Genomic DNA, 20,609 nt, shown 5'->3' on the forward strand with positions numbered 1-20,609 from the left:
CTTTCTGGGATCTACAGTACAACGTGACAGCACAGGCTTTATTAGCTTTTATCAAATCATAAAGTAAGATCGAGTGGTGTTTTTCTTTTATCAACCTTTCGTTTTTCGCCTCTGTATCAGAGACAGTCTTCTTGAGGTTTTCCAGCTCCCGTGTCGAAGCCTGAGTTTGTTGCTCCAGTTTGGACTGCAGTCTCTTCAGCTCTTCGTGTTGGCTTTCAGATTTTGCTGTGGAGCAAAGGGATATTCAAGATCTATCTATATCTATATCTATATCTATACCTATATCTATATAAACTATGAAACATAAGCAGGTTGTCTGTCAACCAGTAAGTCACCTTTGAGGTCATCCAATAGGCCCTGGTTACGTTTGACATTCTGGTCCAAGGTCTTCTTCTCGTCCTCCAGCTGTGATAGACGCCTGTTGCTCTGGTCCAACTGGATACAAGTACTGTTCTTCTCTCTCTGGTGTTCCTGAAGTCAGGAAGGAGCATGAATGAAAATATGCCACCAAAAGACAACATTTTTTATTTATTTATACTGTATTCTCCTAAATATTTTTGAATTAAACATTCATTGTTTAATTACCTCGATCAAGCCAAATCCGAATAGTGGTAATTTTATTTTCAATTAGAAATACTGTCCAACTCAATTTGCACTCTTTGTGGAATGGTGGGGCAGGGTCCATTGAAAACTTACATTTAATTGTGGAGCTGAGACATAGTGGGGGCCACTATTTGAGGAGTTATAGATATAACAGAGGGAACCACTACAAATGTCACAAGCAGTGATGCAAAAATGAATGCTTTCCCAGGAACGCACCTCTAATTTTTTGCGTAGGTCCTCTTCTTTAGACTGGCTGGCCTGGAGGCTCTGTTGAGAGCGCAGAAGCTTTTGTTTATGATCCTCCACCTCCTTCTCCAGGTGACTCTTCTGAGAACACATCTATAACAAGACGGATATAAGTTCAATTAATGAAATTAAATACCGAAAGAACTGGACAGTGAAACTAAATAAAACCTTACCTTGTCCATATCAGACTGCAATATATTGTTGTCTTTTTTGGACTGCTGGATCTCCTGTGTTAACTTCACTTTGGTCTGCTCCATCTGCTGCTCCAAAGCGTGGTGAGATCGTTGCAGCTGGGACAGCTCCTACACACAATAGAGTCCATCAAATGTTATGTTATCTTATCTTACCACATTAAAAAGATTAGACATTGGTGGGGGCTCTGTGTTGGTGCACCTTCTGGCTGTCTTTCTCCTGGTCCTTGAGTTTCTGTTCCAGAGCTCGTCTGCAGCTGTCAGCGTTGTGTCTCTGACAGTTCATCTCCTCTGTAACTTGTTTCAGCTTCTGCTCAACTGAGGAACACTGAGCAGAGAAAAAGCAGCAACATTGAAGATCACCTAGTCACACTTTCCTCCTTCAGGCTGTGTAGTAAAAATGTAGACAAACTGTAAGCCAATGTCGTACCTTGACCTCCAGCTGTTGATGTCTGTCTGTGGTCTGACGCAGCTCGTGGCTGGTCTTGGCCAAGTCTCGGTCCCTTTCAGTCAGGTCTTTACGGGCCTGGGTCAGTTGGATTTGTAGATCCTGCAGTTTGGAGGCCTGGCTAGAGATCTCTCTCTCATGACTGGACAGACTCCTCTCCAGCTCTGACACACGACCAAGCAGCTCTAAAACAAACAGAAGACACAGAGCATTAAGAAGAGCTGATTGCCCCCTGAACAAAGTACAAGATAATTTCTCAAATAATGGATCACAAAATCATATTGTGACCCTGAGCGTTCATTTACTGAATACCAGGCATTAGGGTTATGGTGTTTTATAACAGAGTAGGCACATTACATTCCATTTTCTTCCACTTATCCGCGTCCGGGTCGTGGGGGCAGCAGCCTCAGTATGGAAGCCCAGACTTCCTGGTCCCTGGCTACCTCCTCCAGTTCCACCGGGAGGACACCAAGGCGTTCCCAGCCCAGCTGTGACACATAATCCCTCCAGTGTGTCCTAGGTCTGCCCAGGGGCCTCCTCCCCTGCAGCAGCGGCTCTACTCTGACCTCCTACTGGACGCCCGAGCTTCTCACCCTATCTCTTAGGGTGAGTCCAGGCACCAAACTTCTCTCACTCATGAACACCCTAAGATACTGTACCTGAACTCCTCCACCTGGGGAAAAACCCTGCAATCCACCCTTTTCCGAATGAGAACCATGACCTCAGATCTGGAGGTGCTGAATCTCATCCCAGAAGCTACACACTCAGATACAAACCGCCCCAGTAAACGCTGAATGTCACAGTCCTATGAGCCCATCAGGACCACATCGTCTGCAAATAGCACAAACAAGATCCTAAGGCCCTCAAACTGAACCCCCTCAACACCTTGGCTGCGCCTAGAAATTCTGTCCATAAGAATTATGAACAGAATTGGTTACAAAGGGCAGCCGCCTTCGCAAAGGCAAACGTTCACCAGGAACAGACTCGACTTACTGCTGGCAATGTGAAACTGGCTCCTGCTCTGGTTGTACCAAGGCCGAATGGCACGTAGTAACGTGCCACCAAGCCCGTACGCCCGGTCGAATGCCTTTTCCAAGTCCACAAAGCACACTCCCATGTACCCTCCAGTACCCTTGCATGGGTGTAGAGCTGATCCAGTGGTCTGCGGCCAGGACGAAAACCACAGTGCACTTCCTGCAGCCGAGATTTGACGCGGTCGTACCCTTCTCTCCAGCACTCTGGAATAAACTTTCCCCGGGAGGCTGAGGAGTGTGATCCCCCTATAGTTGGAACACACCCTCCAGTCACCCTTCTTGAAAAGGAGAATCACCCCCCAGGTCTGCCAAAGCAGAGGTACTGTTGCTGACTTCCACGCAGTGTTGAAGAGACGTCTCAGCCAAGACAGTCCCTCAACTGGCTCTATTTGGACAAATGCATCTTTATCATATCAAATATATTTTTACAAACAAATAATTACATTTAATTGAAATAATTAATAATCATATTATATTGAAATATAGGAGTGGAAGAAGCTGAAAAATGGTTCACTGAGGCCAGGCATTAATTATAATAAACAACACAACATGACAAACTGCTAAATTATAATACCAGGTCATATGAAAGTACCAGGTACTTATTAGGGGTAGGGTGTTGATAATAAGGAAGGGCTTTATTTGAACAATGCACTTTCATAATATTATTGGCAGACAATGCAGTTGTACATTTAATTGGTGTAAAACTGCACTGTACACTGTATTATTCTGAGCTGTGTTTCTGACATTTTCCTTCTCTCACGGAACAAAAAAGCTAACCACATAAAATTTTTTGTATAGGGTGTACAGTAATTAGGTTATGCCGAAGAGTTAAAGTTTTATGTAATGTAAATAAAGTACCTTGGTTAAGGTTCTTCAGTTGCTCCATAGGTTGGGATCCACCAGGACTGGGCACTGGTCTGGCGCAGCTCATCCGTTGGCTGGGTTTTATGGGCGTCTCCTCGTGGGCGTCCCACAGAGACGTGGCCCGCCTCTTCAGAGGTGTTTCCATAGCATCCTGAGACTGTCGGTCTTGCTGTTGCCATGGAAATATGGAGGATCCCGCTTGGCGCGCAGCAATGTCTTTGTGGCTCACGCTGGACGACTGATTCAAAAGCTAGGCAAAGATTAGCAGTGAAGTTAGTACTGTACTTAGTACATTACAAAGATACACACAAGGACAATGGAAAAATACTCACTTTGACCTGAAGGATTTTGAGTTCATTCTCCAGCCTTTTTCTTTCTTGTACCTCCTGGTTGTATTTGTCTTGAAGATCTTCTAGTCTGTCATCTGTGGGGGGAGAACAATATTTCTTCCACACGTTTAGCAGGTTTACACTTAAAAAATACACAATCACGAACCAATTCAACTGTGGTGAGGTTCCAATGTCTTATTTTTTGCCATTACAGTCCAGGTGCATTGAGGTCAAGTGAGCAGTATTGGCTTGCAAATTATGGTTTTCCCAATCAAACAAGATAACTTTTGGATTGCTTGGCCATGGCGCAGGTCACAAACAATGGCAAAAAAATACAGTCAGAAAAGAAAAGATACCGTATGAGTAAAATTGTTCTACCTTGCTGTCTGTAAGCTGGGACAGGAGTGGGGAAACTTTTCTGTGGGGTCGTGTATGGCTGCAGGTCGGAGGAGGACATCAAGGAGGAAGAGCCAGCAGGTTGAGAACGATCAAGCTCATTTTTATACCTGAAAGAGAACAGATCGTATGAAGGCTGCAAGTATGTTAGCATATAAACAGAAATAGCACAACTCACTTCTTGAGCTCTTGCTCCAGTCGCTCTATGGTCTTTCTGCAAGAGTTGAGCTGCCCCTCTAGATAGCAAACCTTAATTAAAAGAGAATGAAATTATATTTCATTTAGACATTCCTCCCCTATAAACATGAAACGGGTTGGCTAAATATTTTTTTATTTTGCCAAACAATGCTCAACTACACAAGCAAGATTATCTTAGAATAGTCCTTTGTTGAGAGAATGTGAAAATTATAAACTGGGAATATATTGTTAATAATAATTAGGAAAAAAAATGTAATGTAAATTCTCACAATATTATGACTTAATCCTCGTCATATTCTGTATTTGTTCTCTGAATTCTATGACTAATTTCAACTTGGTCCTAATTCTCCTTAGAATCTGGTATTGGTAACAATCATGCCGTTATGCTCCCTCATAACTGAACATGTTTTTATGTATTTCTTATCTCTGTTTTTCTCCTAAACTTACTTGCTGCTCTTTGACACCCAGATCATGGGCAACCTTTTGTCTTGCTTTCTCTATAGTGTCACATGACTCCACTAATGACTGGTTCTCTCTTTTCAAGACTGATGCCTCATTGCGCTCGCTGTCCACCTGCAAAAAATTTGAAATACAGTTCAATCCATGCCATTTGTTTAATAATACGAGGATAGCTTTACTACATATATGTCTTCCCAAGCAATTTCAGCACAACCACAAATGCCATTCAACCATAAGACCGTTCAAGACATCACAGTGTAAAATCCAGCCACCATCAAACCGTACCACTGACCTTTTGTTTCTGCTTCTGCAGGGCCGCCTCCAGAGAGTCAAGCTGAAACTGTTTTTGAGTCCTCTCCTTCTTCAGTTTGTCCAGCTGTACTTCCATCTCCTGGATCTTCTGCAGGGCTTTCCCTGGAAGTCCATCCTTCCACTCCTCCACTGCCCAGCTCATGGTCAGTCACCTGACTAAGCGGGCAACACAAATTGTATAAAGGCAAAAAAATACATTTGATTCACAAAGGTGTTGGGACACCCCATTTTTGCACCAACGGGAAGTGACAATATGGAGTTGAACGGCTACGGTTATTATTATGTCACTTACCCACTTTACCCAATTGTCAGTTTATTCCAGCTCACATCAAAACGCCAAAAATGTTCGATAAATACCTATTTTTGTAAGCTACACCGGAACAATAGGAATTGTTATTGTTTTTTGTGTTGGACACGGACGTGTAAAAAGTGACGGACCAGAGTTCAGAGTGCACTCCTATTGATTGATTGACGGTAATAAATAAAAAGACCCAGTGAGCAAGGGTAATGCGCGAACGTCCAGTTTGTATATTCATGAGACAGACCAAACTGACACATACACGAGACGACTCCGCTCGTGCATTGTTATGAACAATATGACAAGTGGGTGATTGCACCATGTTTATCAACTATAATTATTTTTCAACCTCGACGAAGACTAATTAAAGTCCGTTTTTCCTAAAAAATAAGGTATTTGAAGCCGTTATATAGTTGGCAGATTTTACTAAACGGTCGTAACTAGCTTAACCACGGTAATAGCCTTAGCATTAGTCTAGCGTTGATTGTGATCTAGAAGTTGGCGCTTTATTTTCAACTTAACCTCATAAAAATTCAATTGGAACGGAGTGAATTATTACATTACGTTAAATTACTTCATGCAAAAATATAAATACTTAAACTTACCGTGGCGCGATGATTCCCTACGAGGAGTGTTGACTGGTCCCGTTGAAAGAAAATTCAAACGAGACAGACGCCAATCGCGTTTCAGTCATCTTGATGCCCATTGGTCAAAGCGTGTGACGTAACCACGACGACGCATTTGATTGGTTTGCATTTGTTTATTGTCTCCATTGTGCCACCGCACGGCGATACATTGTAACTGCTGACAACAAATAAAGGAGTGTATCCTCCGCTTGTACACTGAACGTTCATTTCAATAAATAATTTTATTTATTGACATTGTCAGAGCAGTATCAATTTAACAATTCAATATTCATTGTGGTTGTAATTTACAGTGGTGTAGAACTGCACTATATTATACCTTGATCATTTGGTTTTCTCGTGGATTTACATAAAACAAAGAATAAAGGTTGTACACCAGTGCAAACTCCAACAATAATGAGCATATTGTGAATACCTCTCTGTCAGTGTCAATCAAAACTGACCGTTTAATTCCAGTTAAAGACAGTATTATTTCTTGAAAAATAACACTTCATTGAAAATGAGTGCCATACTGTTATTTTATTGGAATTCACTGACATAATACAGAGAGGGTCAGAATTTATCTGCATTCCATATTACTCTAAACATTCATGCTTGACAAAGTAGCAGCTTGTCACATATACCCAAAATGTTTGTGTTCGTGCAGCATTTATGTTGATTGGGGTACAGTATTTGTTTGTGCCATACAGATTTTCTCTTTCATGACATCATTGGAACTATTAAAACTATTTAAATGCTTACTCACTGACAGCCCTTAAATGGATTTGTTAATACTTTTCATTGTGCTGCAAAGAAGGCAGCAGGACAGGCACCTCAGTGTGTAGTCTTTTCTTTCTTTTTACAGGCGGAAAGCGGTCAATTGCTACAAATTTTAACACCTCATGACAAGAGGTTTAGTTGGACCCATTAAGAGGGAAGATGGAAAAGCTACTGAGACATACTGGCAATGGATGAAGTAAAGGTCCACTAGGAGAATGACATGAACATCATATCATTTGAAAATAACTTCTTATGCGACATCCGAATGCAACATGCTAAAGCCCAGTATAAATGTAATATTCTTCAGCTTTGATTATCCCCAATTATTTCCAAAAGCCTTTAATATTAAAGTTTCTATTCCTCCTAGAGCCAGTACGTCTTTACACTCTTTCCTTTAAGCTAGTAATGAAATAATGTTCGCATCTCACTGTCCATGATGAGCTTCACAAACGTTTAGACAAGAGGGAACAATAAAATGCTAAAATACTGTTTGCCTTTGCTTGACAAACAGGCAAAAACAGCTACACTTTTGCCCCAAAGCAACACTGTCTCACTTCTGCAGTGGCTATAAAATGACTGAAAAGTACACTCCATTAGCTACAAGTGCACAATAAAACTTTGAAATAGAATATAATTATGCAATGTCAGATGGGTATGCATTTAACAATGTTTATTATTGTGGTGTAGTGGTGTACAACTGCACTACATCATAGTAAAATGTTTCTTCTCGTTAGATTGTGCAGGTGTACCTAATATTGTGGTCAAACAATTGACTATAACCCGTGGCGCTTTTGGTCAACAAGCCTGATATAAAAAGAAAACAAAAGACAACAACATGAACTATAAAACATGCAAACTCTCTTTTTCTTAAAAGTACAGTCAAACGAGCAAACAAGACCAACACAAACAAAACGAATACTGACCCAGGAACAGTTTGCATTTTCTCGTCAGTTGCTACAGAGTACCTCCTGATGTGTTTTTTATATGAGCAACCAAACAAAAATGAAAAGAAGCAAGAAACACTGATGCATGATATAATTTAAACGAAATGTACGAGCGTTTCACATCCGCAGTGGAAGGAGATTGTGCAGTTTGAACACAGGTTGATGCCAAGTCCAGTCAAGACTTATCCCTTAAGGAGCCAACCCTTCAAAATCTCAATTCCTCCCAAGGCAGCTGACAAGCCAGGGTCAAAATTCTTTTCTGTTACAGTATAAATGACCATCTTGTTGGGTTGCTGATGAAGGTGCCAGTACAGTAATCCTCAGCCAAACTATGTAGCTGTGATAATAAAAATAATAAAGACAATTCCCACTGAAGAGGCTTGAAGAAAATGGGTAAGTGTCAAACAAAGAGGTAAAAGATGCATGCATGCCATGCCGTCAGGGTTTGTTGCTTTTTAAAATCTTCCATCTCTTTGACCCTTATTTTTCCTCCCTCACTTCTGCTCTTCAATTTCTCGTTTGACTTCTGCGACATAATGGTGATCTTTGCCATGAGCTACCTCCATGATGGCCAGCGCCTGGACACAACACAAAGAGTTATTCAAACATGCTTTTTCACTGTATGGGTGTATTTGAGTACATGAGACTTGTATTCATACAATACCATAAAACAAGTAACCAGCGTTTACCTTCTTTAGTGCTTTGACTCCTTGTGTCTTCTTTTCCAGCCCCAAATACAAGCGGCCCAGTTTCAGATACATGGACGCCACATTTAGGGAGTAGGCCGGATAGTGCACACTGCAGAGAAAGACAGATGATACAGTACAACCTCCCTGGCCACTTCCTTAGCAGTTAGAGGCGATGCTATTGATGTATCTAAAATTCAACATTTACTGTTTGTATTGAGGGGCATCATGACATCATTATAAACTAAACCAGGGACAATAAATTCTGTTATACCTGTATGGGTGAACAATCTTCTCTCCATAGTTCATAGCTCCGTCCCAGTCCTGCATGTAGAGACAGACACCCATGGACTGATACATCATGTGCAGCATGTAGACGTTGGTATCCGCAAATATGGCACCCATCTTCTCCTGGCTGAGTTCGCACATCTCCAGCAGCTCGCTCGGGCGTGCAAAAAGAGTCAAGGAATGACGACAGGTGCAGCGAGAAACAACCGAGGACGACTGACATGTTTAAAAACAAAAAAAGGGAAAACATGAGGACGAGGAAAAAGGATAGTCTTATAGTGTTTCGCTCTCCTGAACTCCTCGATGACATTCTTGGCATAACGGACCATGGATCGGATTTCTTCTGGCTCTGGTGCTCCGGAGCTAAGCTTCCGAACTTCCATCTTTTCTTTGTCCTATAGTGAAACACAGGGCAACATACTGTATTTGGCTCTGCCGGTAGGTCGTGTTATTCAAAACTAAAATGTGACCTTGTGTCATTGAAGTCATTGTTCAGAATAATATACAGCAGCACTCTTCCAGTCTTACCATGAAAAAGCCATACAGTATTTCATCTAACTGAACACAAGTATAGGTCACAGGTAGCAAAGTATTCATGTTTACCGGTTTTCTATTTTGTTCGTTATTGCCCCCGGTTGGCTAGCACTGTTAATGCTCCACGGCGCCCGTTAAATTGTGCCATTACTTCAATATACAATGCTCCATTACTGCAACTTTCCTGACTTATTTATTTTTGTTCCATTTATTTCCATTGTGAAAGTTGGAGGTTACCATTATCAACATTATATGACGCGTCTATTCTGCGCAAGTACAGTACAGCTGCATCTCAATAAATAAGAATATCCTACAAATGTTAAGTTGATTTGCTGATCAAAGCGTTAACCATTAGTTTACAATATTGAACTTTTTGACAAATTTCATGTGACACTGAATGTGGGGTTTGTGTAACCTCTAAGCTATGATCATTAACATTATTAAGAAATTAAGAAATGCATTATCGAAATATTTCTCTGTGTGCTGTGGATCTACGGAATATAACAGATTCACTTTTGAATTGAACTACTGAAATGAAGTAACTTCAAATATAATTCATTGAGATGCACACGTGTATGTAACTGGTGTAAACTCAGCCCTCCATCATTACATGTGAATGGGGGAACTTCTGTTCATTTCAACAGCTAGCTAGTACCTTGGACTTGGTGGTGCACTCTGTACACTGGCATGTGAAGAAGTAGGAGTCTAACAACCGTTCCATGCGGTCCTCTGTGGGGTAGAGCAGGTCAATGTAACTGTTAAAGATCTACGGAAAGAAAAATCAAACAAAAACGTTAATTCTAACTGCTGCTGTTGTAATTTGGTGGTGAGCATGATCAAGTAGCTGCGTACCTCCTCTCCGGGGCTGATCTCCTTCACAGCTCTGACCTCAGCCACTGTGCCTTTGTAGGTCACGATGACATTTGGACTGCAGCTGTGGTTCATCAGTGCTACACTGGAGGGAGTCACATCAGTACAACGAGTGAGTCACACCCATGGAAGGAACATCTGCTTGATTAAGTTGGCCACAAAATACTGAAACATGTAACATAATGTAAATTGTCTAATGTAAAATATTGTGACTGTAAAGATCAAAGTGAGTGGGAATGAATCCCATACCATTTCTAATAATTTGTTACAAACATGAATTTGTGGAATTGAACATGTTTATGAAAAGCTCTTCAAAGCATTAAAAATAATGCAACCAAAGTATTGATGAATTTACTTTTTTGTTACACAGCATGAACAACAATATTGTTTGGCTTTTGTAACAAACCTATGTGAGTCAGGTCCCTAATCTAATAAAAGATCAAATTGGAAAAAATGGGCGTGCAAAATACTTTTAGGGTAGGACTCATCATTTGATATGGTTATAGATTAATTTGTGGTGTGATTTAGAATATATTTTTTTTTTTAAACAAACTCTCTTCAGCGCAATAGTAATTTATTGAAGGTCCCTAGTATAAAAAAACAGCGGTTAGAGCAGTAATTCCCGTGCGAGCACTGGCGGAGCCAGAAATCTTTCATTGGGGTGGCCAAGGTGAGACCATTAGTCACATAGGAGTGGCAATAAGTTTATCCCTGAAATGTCTAGATGTCTAGTAGTGTGGCCAGAGAGTGACCAAGAGTGGTCACGGCCGCCACGTAGCTCCACCACTGCGTGCAACCTACCCGCACAATGACACAGCAGTCCGGGGCACAGTGAGTGGAAACTACCGCTGTATCTACGGAGCCGAGTATCCGACATCCAACGTGAAACTAACTTCACCACGGTACACCGCGGACATGCCTGCATGGCGGTGTTACGTTTCCATTTCTTGTGGGTGGCTGGAGTCGACACACCGTACAACCAGCTTTGAGGCGCATTACCGCACCTACCATGTTGGAGTGTGGCCCACAGTTACGAACGTGACACGGCAATCGGATCAGCCCGATCTCGTGGCAGAAGTCGATATTAACCGATCTTCAAAATACAGCGGAACGGCAGCCGACATGCCTAGTCTCCAGTCAATCACAGGGCACATTTCGACAAATGACCATTCCCATTCGCACCTATGCACAAATAAGAGTCCACTTAACCTAACATGCATGTTTTTGGACTCTGGGAGGAAACTGGAATAAACTCAGCCAATGGGAGACCATGCAAACTCCACAGGCCGAGATTTGTAGCATAGGCTCAGGTTGGAAGATGATGTTGGTCTACGTACTCAGGAAAAACAGCTGATCCCAAATGTGAGAGCTCCTCATCTTCTATGGTGAAGCCATTGCAGTTCACCTGCAGACAGGAAGAGACAGAACAGCAAGAGTGAGTAAATGGACAAGTCACACGCCTGCTCCTAATCCTTGGCTGTGTCACAATTTCAACACTTCCTTACTTTTGCTTAGCCTTTTAACACTTACAAGTGCGGCAAAATGCAGTGCGCTGTCAGTACCAAGATGTTGCACTCAAAATGGTGAGTGTGCAGTGCTGGAAACTTACCACCCTTAATAGCCACCATCTTGGCAGAATCGTAGGGACTAACTTGAAATAATGGTGGTTGAGGAGCAACTCGCAGCAGTCATGGTAGAAGTAGAAGGAGAATGAGGAGGAGGAAGAGAAAAAGAGCGCAACGACAGTAATGGTTTTGGGAAACTGTCCAAATTTGCACCCTCATAAGCCAAGGACACGGAGTACACAGTACACCTATTAAACTGTACTGAAGAAAGTATTTGATCTGAGAAACAGACCTTGTAATATATGGTGGAACCCATTTCTTAAGAGTGAAGATGTACAAAAACATGTCCAATCAAGTTCCTATTGGCCAGTATACCATACTGGATGTGTGACTAAATGAAACAAACCTGTGCAAAGAGCTCAGTGAGGGACTGTTCATTTGGGAGGTCGCTGATGTGTTTGGAGTAGAAGTGCCGTAGGGCAGCGACATCTGTCTGGTTCATTTCCTCCTTCTCACTGTCCATTTTATCCAAATCTGACAAAGAAGCAAATGAGGGAAAACAGATTTATTTTACACCTCAAAATATAAATTCCGCTAGACAGAGCTCGTATTCCTTGATATTAGCACCAATGCAGTCACATGGTTCTGCAGGAGAGCACACCGCTGAAGGAGGCCATGTGTCATTGTCAGTCACACAGGTTGCAGCTGCTGGTCGCTGTAATGCTTTGGGTGCATGTGAAACAGGTGTGGCACCAAATGGAGCGACTAAAAGCCTGAAACACACACTCGCACGTACACAGCACAACCTAATCCAGCAAACAATCAGTCCCGCGAGCGCATGTGCTATGCAATTACAGTACATCTTCATTTATTACCTTGCATGAGGGCACAATGCGACTAACGTTTTCACATGAAATTACAGCACAATGAGCCTTGGGATTTAGAGTCCCAGTGCGCTGCGGATTTAGAGCGAAGGAGCAAGGCACAGAGAAAAAGGACTGGAGGCTACGGCACAGCCTAGAACTAGAACACTGCTAACACACATCACTATGTAACTAAAGGTGAATGGAGATGTAACTAAGAACACACACGCCTATGTCATTTGTGCTACGGTGGACTTAACGTGGGTTATGGAGAGGTATGGGTCATTCTCCTGAAAGGGGTACTAAAAGTGCAACATAGCAAGTCAAAATTGAAGTTGTTATTTTCTGAGCAATTTGCATATTAAAATAAAGTATCACTTGTTTTGTTTCAGTTTATAAAGAAAAAGAAAATATCACATTTTGGTATATTCCCTGGAAGCAGGTTACTCTTTACTGAAATCCCAATTGTAACATTTACATAAAAAATGCTCTAATTTATTTGCTTATTATTACTATTTTTTGATAAATGCTTGATTTGCACTTTGTATGAGTAAATAAAGTCAAAGGTTTTGAAAAAAAAAACAAACAATTTTGACATTTTCTCAAATGTGTGCCTCACCGTTGTATTTTTTCAGTGTATACACAAACAGCAATGGAAAAATGATATTGTGCATTCTATTTTATTACAATTTATGATCGTGAGGCTTTTTCTGTGAATTTTTTTTTCACAGCTTAGTATTTTCCGTGTTGTTGGGGCGTAATGCCGACGTAATTTGACGTAGCACAAAGCTAGTGAATGGACCCTGCTTCAAACCCTGTGCGAGACTCAAGACCGTTTACACAGCATTGCAAGTTAGCACAAGAGAATGTAAGACAATAGATCCCCGTGTATTGAATACAAAAAATAGATCTGTAGAAAATCGGAACGTAACGCGTATCATGGACACTCCACCATATTGATTTTGAATCGGTGTCACTTTCGTTATTGATGGAATATTGATGGAAAAAAACAGAGAGATGACCTGGAAATACTCATTGGGTGTCAATGCAGACATCAGCTTATGCGCATATGCGGTCTGTTACATTGTGTGCGGACTACACCGTTTACGTTAATGAGGTGTCGTTTTGTCTGAGTTTGGTCAAAGTACATGCTTTCAATGCAGCAAAATGCATTTGATGCACAACGAGGTGTGGAAATCACAGCAGCTGAAACATAAGTTCGACCGTTTTGCATCAGTTCTTTCTTTGCCTTTGTGACATTACTTTTGCATGTCACAAAATGGCGATGCCTCTTGACCAAAGTCAGCTGGGACAGGCTCCTGTATACCCCTGCGACCCTTATGAGGATAAGTGGCATAGAAAAAGGATGGATGGATGGAAAATGGAGATGCAAAACGGGCTGAAATTGACACCAGATCATGTTTTATACACAATAGACATAAAGTAAGTATTCAACACTGTTTCCCATATTTATTCAACAAGTGAATAACAAGTGAATTTCCCTGCTGTGGGATTAATAAAGTACTGCTGCTATTCAATGTGTTTACAGTAGATTTTTTTTATGGTTTTAACTTCAAATCACTGTAATTTGTGCCTCATGCTCCTCGAAGTGACGGCACCTTCGCTGGTACCCCTTTCAGGAGAATCACCCGTATAATTCAAATTTAAACTTAATTACCAAAGCGAGTGGGCTTGAGGCATGGCTTTAATCGCCATGTGCTCGTTCGTTAGCAGGGTGACACAAAAACGACTTAAGCACTTTCTGTCAGGGACATGTAACTAAGAACGCTTTAAAAATTTGGGTGATTATCTGATCTGATCATGCTTCGCTGTTATAGTTCACTTGTGTTGGGGTCAAGTGGGGTAATGACCAAATCCATCAGAAGGAGCTCCACTGGGCTGGAGTGGAACAGTATTGCCGTATACTTCTTTCATTTTCAATCAATTAAGTTAGACGGTTTATAATAGTTTGGCCTAGGTGGTGGTTTGTGCTCATACTTGAGCACTCCTTCCTTAAATTCTAAAGCCTTTCTTTCCCAAAATGACTGAACAGTTATGTGAAGCACTGCTACAGCCTGAGACGTTGCATTAGACCAGTGTAGTTTGGCACCTAATAATCTGTGGCCTATTCAGACGTGCACAGAGGTCCATACTTACGTGCTTCAAACTCCTTGAGCAGCAGTAGTCTTTCCGAGGGCGTGCGCTCCGTTGTGACTCGCTGCAAGCACAGACAATAATTCAAAAGCATTATTAGTAATAACCACCTTTGGTGCTACAAAACAGCTTGCTGTGAGCTCATTAGAAACATTTCAAACAACATGCAGCTGCTTGCAAACACAGCTGGAGAGCAGCGTTACTGACTGCAGGCATTCTGGCTTTCACTGAGATTTTAATTACACAACAACTACAGTGGAAACTCTGACATTGAACACAATACGTTCCAGGATGCTGGTCGACCTTGTTCAGATTTAAAAAAAATATTTTCCCATAGGAAATTGGACATTGAAACTACTGCCATTTTTAAACCATTTTGCACAGTTTCAAGTAACATTTTAACATAATTGCCATACAGGTATGAAAATAATACGTTAAACACATAACAGCAAAAAAAAAAAAACTTTAACTTTGATGATGTGCAACAAATGTGTGACGAGCATGACGAGGTAGGGAGAATGCAAGGCACTCTGCATAACGACTACATGCACGTCACTTTTCTGTGTACGTTTCCCTTTTGTACCTGTTTGCCTGGACAGAGATGCGTGTACTGAATGACCAACTATGTGGATTGTTTGTGAATTGTACAACCTTTATTCATTCATTCATTTATTTTCTATGCCGCTTGTCGTCATTAGGGTCGCGGGAGTATGCTGGAGCCTATCTCAGCTGACTTGAGCGAGAGGTGGGGTACAACCTGGACTGGTTGCCGGCAAATCGCAGGGCACATATAGACAAGCAACCTTTCACACTCGCATTCACAGCTATGGGCAATTTAGAGTCTCCAATTAACCTACATGACATGACAGTGAAAAAAACGTTCTCCTCCCATTCCGTGTGAAAGTGGTACGTTTTTAGCTTCTTACTTTTCCTTCCCCACTCAGTTTCAAACCTATTGTAAGTTTAGAATAAATAAATTGGAGACTAAACTAGTTAGCTCAGTAGGTCGCTATGTTTAAAGCGGCGGCCATTTCTTGTGTCACTTCAGAGAGCCTGTAGCCTGCACATAAGCAGTTCGCAATGTGGTGTAAATAAAGCTAGCAGTACTGTCGGAGAGTATATCTATGCATGTGCATGTACATTCATGTCAGACTGGCTGCAGATGTATATCAATCAAGTGACAAACAAACGTTATAGTGAGGATGGATGATCTTTTTTTGAATGCCATGCGATCGACCCACATTATTAACTTTCCCAATGCTAACTATTTCATGTCTACAGAGACCTAATAATGTTAAAAACAGCTTTAGAAGGTCATAAACAGTTTTTCCATGCTCTAACTAAAAAAAAAAAATTCAATTTATTAATATTGAATCCTACTTCGTGAAACCAATTAACCGTAATAAACGAGGGATGACTGTATATCCATATGTATTACACTAGAGACATGGCAAACAGAGGGAAAAAACAAAAATACATGAATAAATACAAATGCAGATGAAATAAACCATATAATAAATATAAAATGCTGTGATATTTGAATATAAACAACCACAAGCAGAGTGCCAGCAGCTAGATTTTTTTTTCCTAAATGGAGAATTACCTTCCATCCATTCATCCAAACATATCTTGCCAACAAATGATTTTGCCTGTGTTTTGCACATGCCCAGAATGGATTGTATTTCCAGTACGGCTCGTGTAGTGACAGTCTATAGCTTTTCTGAAACTGAGTGTATGTGTACGCATGCTGCACATGTGCACGAGCTGCAAGTGAGTGACAGTCTTTAAAGTCACTCCCCCTTTTCGTAACCACGAAGAATATAGACATTTTTTGTACAATCTGTTTCTGAAACACTATTCGCAGCATAAGCCAGCTAGTGGTAGTGTTGTTATATGTTTTTGGTTCAACAAAGTGTCATTTGGAGCCAAGGAGGGATAGGTTCTACTCTTCTGCTTCTCCTCTTAGTTAGAAATGCTAAAAGTTTCTTTACTTATCTATTCATTTCAAAATGTACCTGTTTCATGATGATTCTGGCCACTAGTCTGACCGTCTCCGAAGGACACCAGTTCTCCCCGTAGGCACACATGGCAACACACTCCAGTTTGTGCATGGGCCAATCGCCTCTCTGTGTGCATACATGAACTCAATTAGCAACCATGCAACGCTAGCTTTAAAAGAGAGGAAACACAATCAAGAAGGTGCTTCGATATGTGTGTGACCCAATGTGGGTCACAGAAACATTGACATGTAGACATTTAATCTGCACACTATAATAGTCAACCAAGAGAGTAGTAGGAAAAAGATGTGTTACCTGGCAGTCAACATTGCAATAGTAGGCCTGCTTACATTTGCCGCATTTAAACAAGTCTTCTTTCCTGTCGTGACATACAGCACATCATTGATGGGATGAGGACGACGGGCCAGGTAATATTTAGGCAGTGGAGAACTAAGTGGACATTGTGCATCTACTAGAGGTGTCACAAGATCTTCGAGATTAAAACGTGACAAGATTTTTGTTCAGAAAACAAATGTCTCGTGGGCACTAGGCCTGGGAGGATTATAAATAAATTAATGACACAATAAATGAAAATGAAGTGGATAATTTCGCCGGCCTCCGATACACTGGCACGTGCACGCATGTCTGTTTTCCTCGTCTCCCGCCTCCAAAAAAAAGCAGGAAGAGGGTTACCAACCAACGATTATTTTAATAACCGATTAATCGGTGGATTATCTGGATTATCTTTTAAAAAAACAAAAAAAACATTTTAAATTTCCGCCTCTTTATTCAGAAAGAGAATATTTGAACTGACAGAGCAAATAAGTGCACAAACACCAGGTGGCCACTTGAAGATTCTGGTAAAATAATCCATTCATCCATCTATCTATTTTCTCTGCCGCTTATCCACACCAGGGTTGTGGGTATGCTGGAGCCTCTCCCAGCAGACTTCGGGCGAGAGGCGGGGTACACCCTGGACTAGTTGCCCGTCAATCGCAGGGCACATGTAAACAACCAACCATTCACACTCACATTCATACCTATGGACAATTTAGATTCTCCAATTCACCTAACATGCATGTTTTTGGAATGTGGGAGGAAACCGGAGTACCCGGAGAAAACCCACGCACGCACGGGGAGAACATGCAAACTCCACACAGAGATGCCCAACGGCGATTCGAACCCAGATCTTCCAGATCTCCTGACTGGACAATGTGCTAACCACAACGTCACTGTGCGGCCTCTGTTAAAATAATGTTAAAATTTAGCTTTTTTATTACTTATCAAATAGCTTCAGTGAAACAATAAATGTACACAAAAATACAATCATGATCATATTCTTTGTTGATTAATCAGAAGCTTGTTGTTTCAATTAATGGAGTAATCGGCTAGGCCATAGATGGACCAAATTAATATGAAGCAAACACCTACAGTTCGCGGTTGGGTCTGCAACATATCAGAAAAGAGGCAAAAATGCCCATCACTGTTGTCCAAAGTCAAAACTGATGTGTGTGAATATCTTGTTTTGGCTAAAACACAAAGATAATAGCTCTGCTTTCATGGATGACTAAGGAAATTAGAAATATTCACATTCGAGAGGCTGAAATCAGAGGATACTTACATATTTAAATGAAAAAAATGATTAATCAATTACAAAAATAGTTGTCGATTAATTACCGATTAACCATCGATTGATCGATTCATTGTTGCAGCTTTGGTTCACTCCGTGCATTGGCTTCAGCACCTTGGCGCATTTGTTCCGTAGAACAATGGCAAGAACGAAGTGAGCCCTCTACTCAGTCATACAATCTCTTTGTCTCAGCGGGTGGAGGCTGGGCCGGTAGCATACACACAGAGTGCATTAGTGTGTAACGGAGTAGAAATCATATTAGTAGATTGCTAGGTATTGTCATACACTTTTTAAATTTTTCATTGTACTGTTCTTAAAAGTTCAAATCTGTCTCGTGACACCCCTAGTATCTACTACTGAATACATCAACAGATGTATTTGAAGTGTCGTGAAGGGGTGTCCAAAGTTTTTCCACCTGGGGCCGCTGACTTAAAAGTCATTTTGCAATTTTATATTACAAGTTTTTGTTGTTTTTGTTTAACTTTATTTCTTCCATGTCTTGTGGGTCAATAAAAATTGAGCTGCAGGATGAAAATGGCACTTGGGCCCCAATTTGGACTCCCCTGGTGTAATGAATGAAACAAATGTACAGCACAACCACTCCTCTGGCCTTCTCTTCTCCACTGTTGGGACACATGGACAGCTATATATAGCAGCCTAACCTTTCACTGCTCTACAAACCTTACTGCAGCGTGGGTAGGATGTGTGTGCGTGCGTGTGCTGTGCGTGCATGACAAGAGAATGCAATTATGAATCTTTCAAGCACGATTGCATTGAATTTTGCTATTGTTTCTCTACACACCTCCGGTTTGATTAAACAACCTTACTTTTAACACAGAGTGAAATGTTAACATGTTTATCACGAGGACTGTTTCTGACTTTAAAAATGGCGCTTATTATACAAGGAGAAAGACTGTTATAATGCGTGGTATGTTAATCATAAGAGCACCATGAATATCTGCAGTGCCACCAGGTGAGCTGAGTAATGCACCACATTGGCCCATTTATTGAGGGCGCCCAGGGGTTTAAAAGCAATCATAGCTAGGTTCCCCAGCATTGAAATGGACAATTATCTTAATTTGTCCTATTTAAAGAGACTTTTAATTAAAAATTGAGTGAAATTGCAGAGCTAGCGGTGTAGTGAGCCGTTACCTGGTGAAGCAGTGCTCGCAGTGCGCTCCTCTCTCTGTCTCCGTCAGTACGTACGAGTAAGCTGGGCAAGCGAACACCAACTCCCCCACAGCGAACTGCCTCAACGCCCGAAGGCCTCGACCCCTGTCTGGGCTAAGAAACCGCTCTGTCCCCTCTATACCTTCGTTCTTCATGCTTTTCCTTTTGTTTACCGCTTCCCTTGTTACACAGCCACCTGTCAGAGCTGTTTTGCTACCCACTGGCGTACGCTTCTGGTTTGATCCTCCACCTCTTTTTCTACGCTCTATACGTGCCGCTCGGTTGGTGCCATCGCCCTCTGCTGGACAAATGACATTCCAACAGCACACGCCTTCCTATACCGTACATACAGTACATGTATATCGCACAAAAGTGAGCACGTACTACACTTCTTCAACTTGGGATTCACCAGAGATACACAGGTTGTTGCTGGAATCTTCTTTCACTCCTCCATGATGACATCACCGGTGGATCTGGTGAATGTTAGACACCTTGCGCTCTTGAAGGAGACATGCTTGGCCTCAACCCCAGACAATGACACTACCCCCACCACGCTTTACTGTAGGCAAGAAACAATGATCTCGCTACTCACTTGTGTTGCCCGCTATTTAGACAATAACAGCTGTGTGCTAAGCCATTTATGCTGATTTACAAATTGTGCACTGACTACTCTTAAGTATATTCAAGTTTCATTTCTACAGTATTGTCCCTCGGGAAGATACACTGTAATAAAAATGGTTGCTGGTGTGTCCTTTTGTGATACTGTATTATTATTAGATGCATCATAAAGCCTAAAAATATTGTATATCTGACATACTGTGTTTATTATGAATGTATGTCATTCTAATTTGTAATGGTTATGATTAGAACAGTTCTAAAATCATACATCTTTTATTACAATTTACATATGTAAAAACATTCTGTAACTATACTAATTAAACAATTGGAGATCTAAATTTGGTTAGGAATAAAGGTCAATTATTCTGTGTTTTCAAGCAGGATATTGGGAAAAAATCCACCCTAAATAAATATTTAAGAATCACAACAGATGGAAGAATCAAGGAAGGCGATAAATATTAAAGCAGAAAAGGAATTTGTGCCATCTCACAGGTCCACAGTAGCAAAAT

The 20,609-nt window shown here is 41.2% G+C and overlaps 2 protein-coding genes across 7 annotated transcripts in view; both read right to left on the minus strand.

Moving 5' to 3' along the window:
- The window catches only part of cenpf (centromere protein F), a 19,211-nt gene extending 13,128 nt beyond the window's left edge, over positions 1–6,083 (minus strand). For 3 of the 5 annotated variants that reach the window (XM_054771747.1, XM_054771743.1, XM_054771746.1), the window contains exons 1-14: positions 5,984–6,083; positions 5,061–5,236; positions 4,757–4,882; positions 4,290–4,360; positions 4,094–4,221; positions 3,719–3,810; positions 3,381–3,636; positions 1,471–1,673; positions 1,243–1,368; positions 1,023–1,151; positions 820–942; positions 336–471; positions 96–225; positions 1–11 (exon numbers count right to left, since the gene is read on the minus strand). The exon at positions 1–11 is cut by the window's left edge and continues 269 nt beyond it. In XM_054771747.1, coding sequence (XP_054627722.1) covers positions 1–11; positions 96–225; positions 336–471; positions 820–942; positions 1,023–1,151; positions 1,243–1,368; positions 1,471–1,673; positions 3,381–3,636; positions 3,719–3,810; positions 4,094–4,221; positions 4,290–4,360; positions 4,757–4,882; positions 5,061–5,222 — 1,693 coding nt within the window. In that variant the 5' untranslated portion in view covers positions 5,223–5,236; positions 5,984–6,083. Of the gene's footprint in view, positions 12–95; positions 226–335; positions 472–819; positions 943–1,022; positions 1,152–1,242; positions 1,369–1,470; positions 1,674–3,380; positions 3,637–3,718; positions 3,811–4,093; positions 4,222–4,289; positions 4,361–4,756; positions 4,883–5,060; positions 5,237–5,372; positions 5,472–5,983 lie in introns of those variants that run through there. The other 2 variants (XM_054771745.1, XM_054771744.1) reach the window with 2 other exon arrangements.
- Positions 6,084–6,522: 439 nt separating this feature from the next.
- Positions 6,523–19,737, minus strand: smyd2a (SET and MYND domain containing 2a). 2 transcript variants are annotated; one of them, XM_054771768.1, is made up of 12 exons: positions 19,465–19,737; positions 16,998–17,061; positions 16,701–16,811; positions 14,689–14,749; positions 12,075–12,202; positions 11,441–11,508; positions 10,086–10,188; positions 9,889–9,999; positions 8,971–9,094; positions 8,686–8,860; positions 8,415–8,523; positions 6,523–8,303 (listed from the first exon to the last, which is right to left on the minus strand). In XM_054771768.1, the coding sequence occupies exons 1-12, from the start codon at positions 19,635–19,637 to the stop codon at positions 8,220–8,222; spliced, it is 1,311 nt and encodes a 436-aa protein (XP_054627743.1). In that variant the 5' UTR covers positions 19,638–19,737; the 3' UTR covers positions 6,523–8,219. The 2 variants fall into 2 exon arrangements, with proteins under 2 accessions (XP_054627743.1, XP_054627744.1); XM_054771769.1 differs by lacking the exon at positions 16,998–17,061 and having other exon boundaries at positions 19,465–19,609.
- Positions 19,738–20,609: the final 872 nt, after the last annotated feature.

Source organism: Dunckerocampus dactyliophorus, chromosome 3 (assembly GCF_027744805.1).
Source record: "Dunckerocampus dactyliophorus isolate RoL2022-P2 chromosome 3, RoL_Ddac_1.1, whole genome shotgun sequence".
NCBI classification, from domain to species: domain Eukaryota; kingdom Metazoa; phylum Chordata; class Actinopteri; order Syngnathiformes; family Syngnathidae; genus Dunckerocampus; species Dunckerocampus dactyliophorus.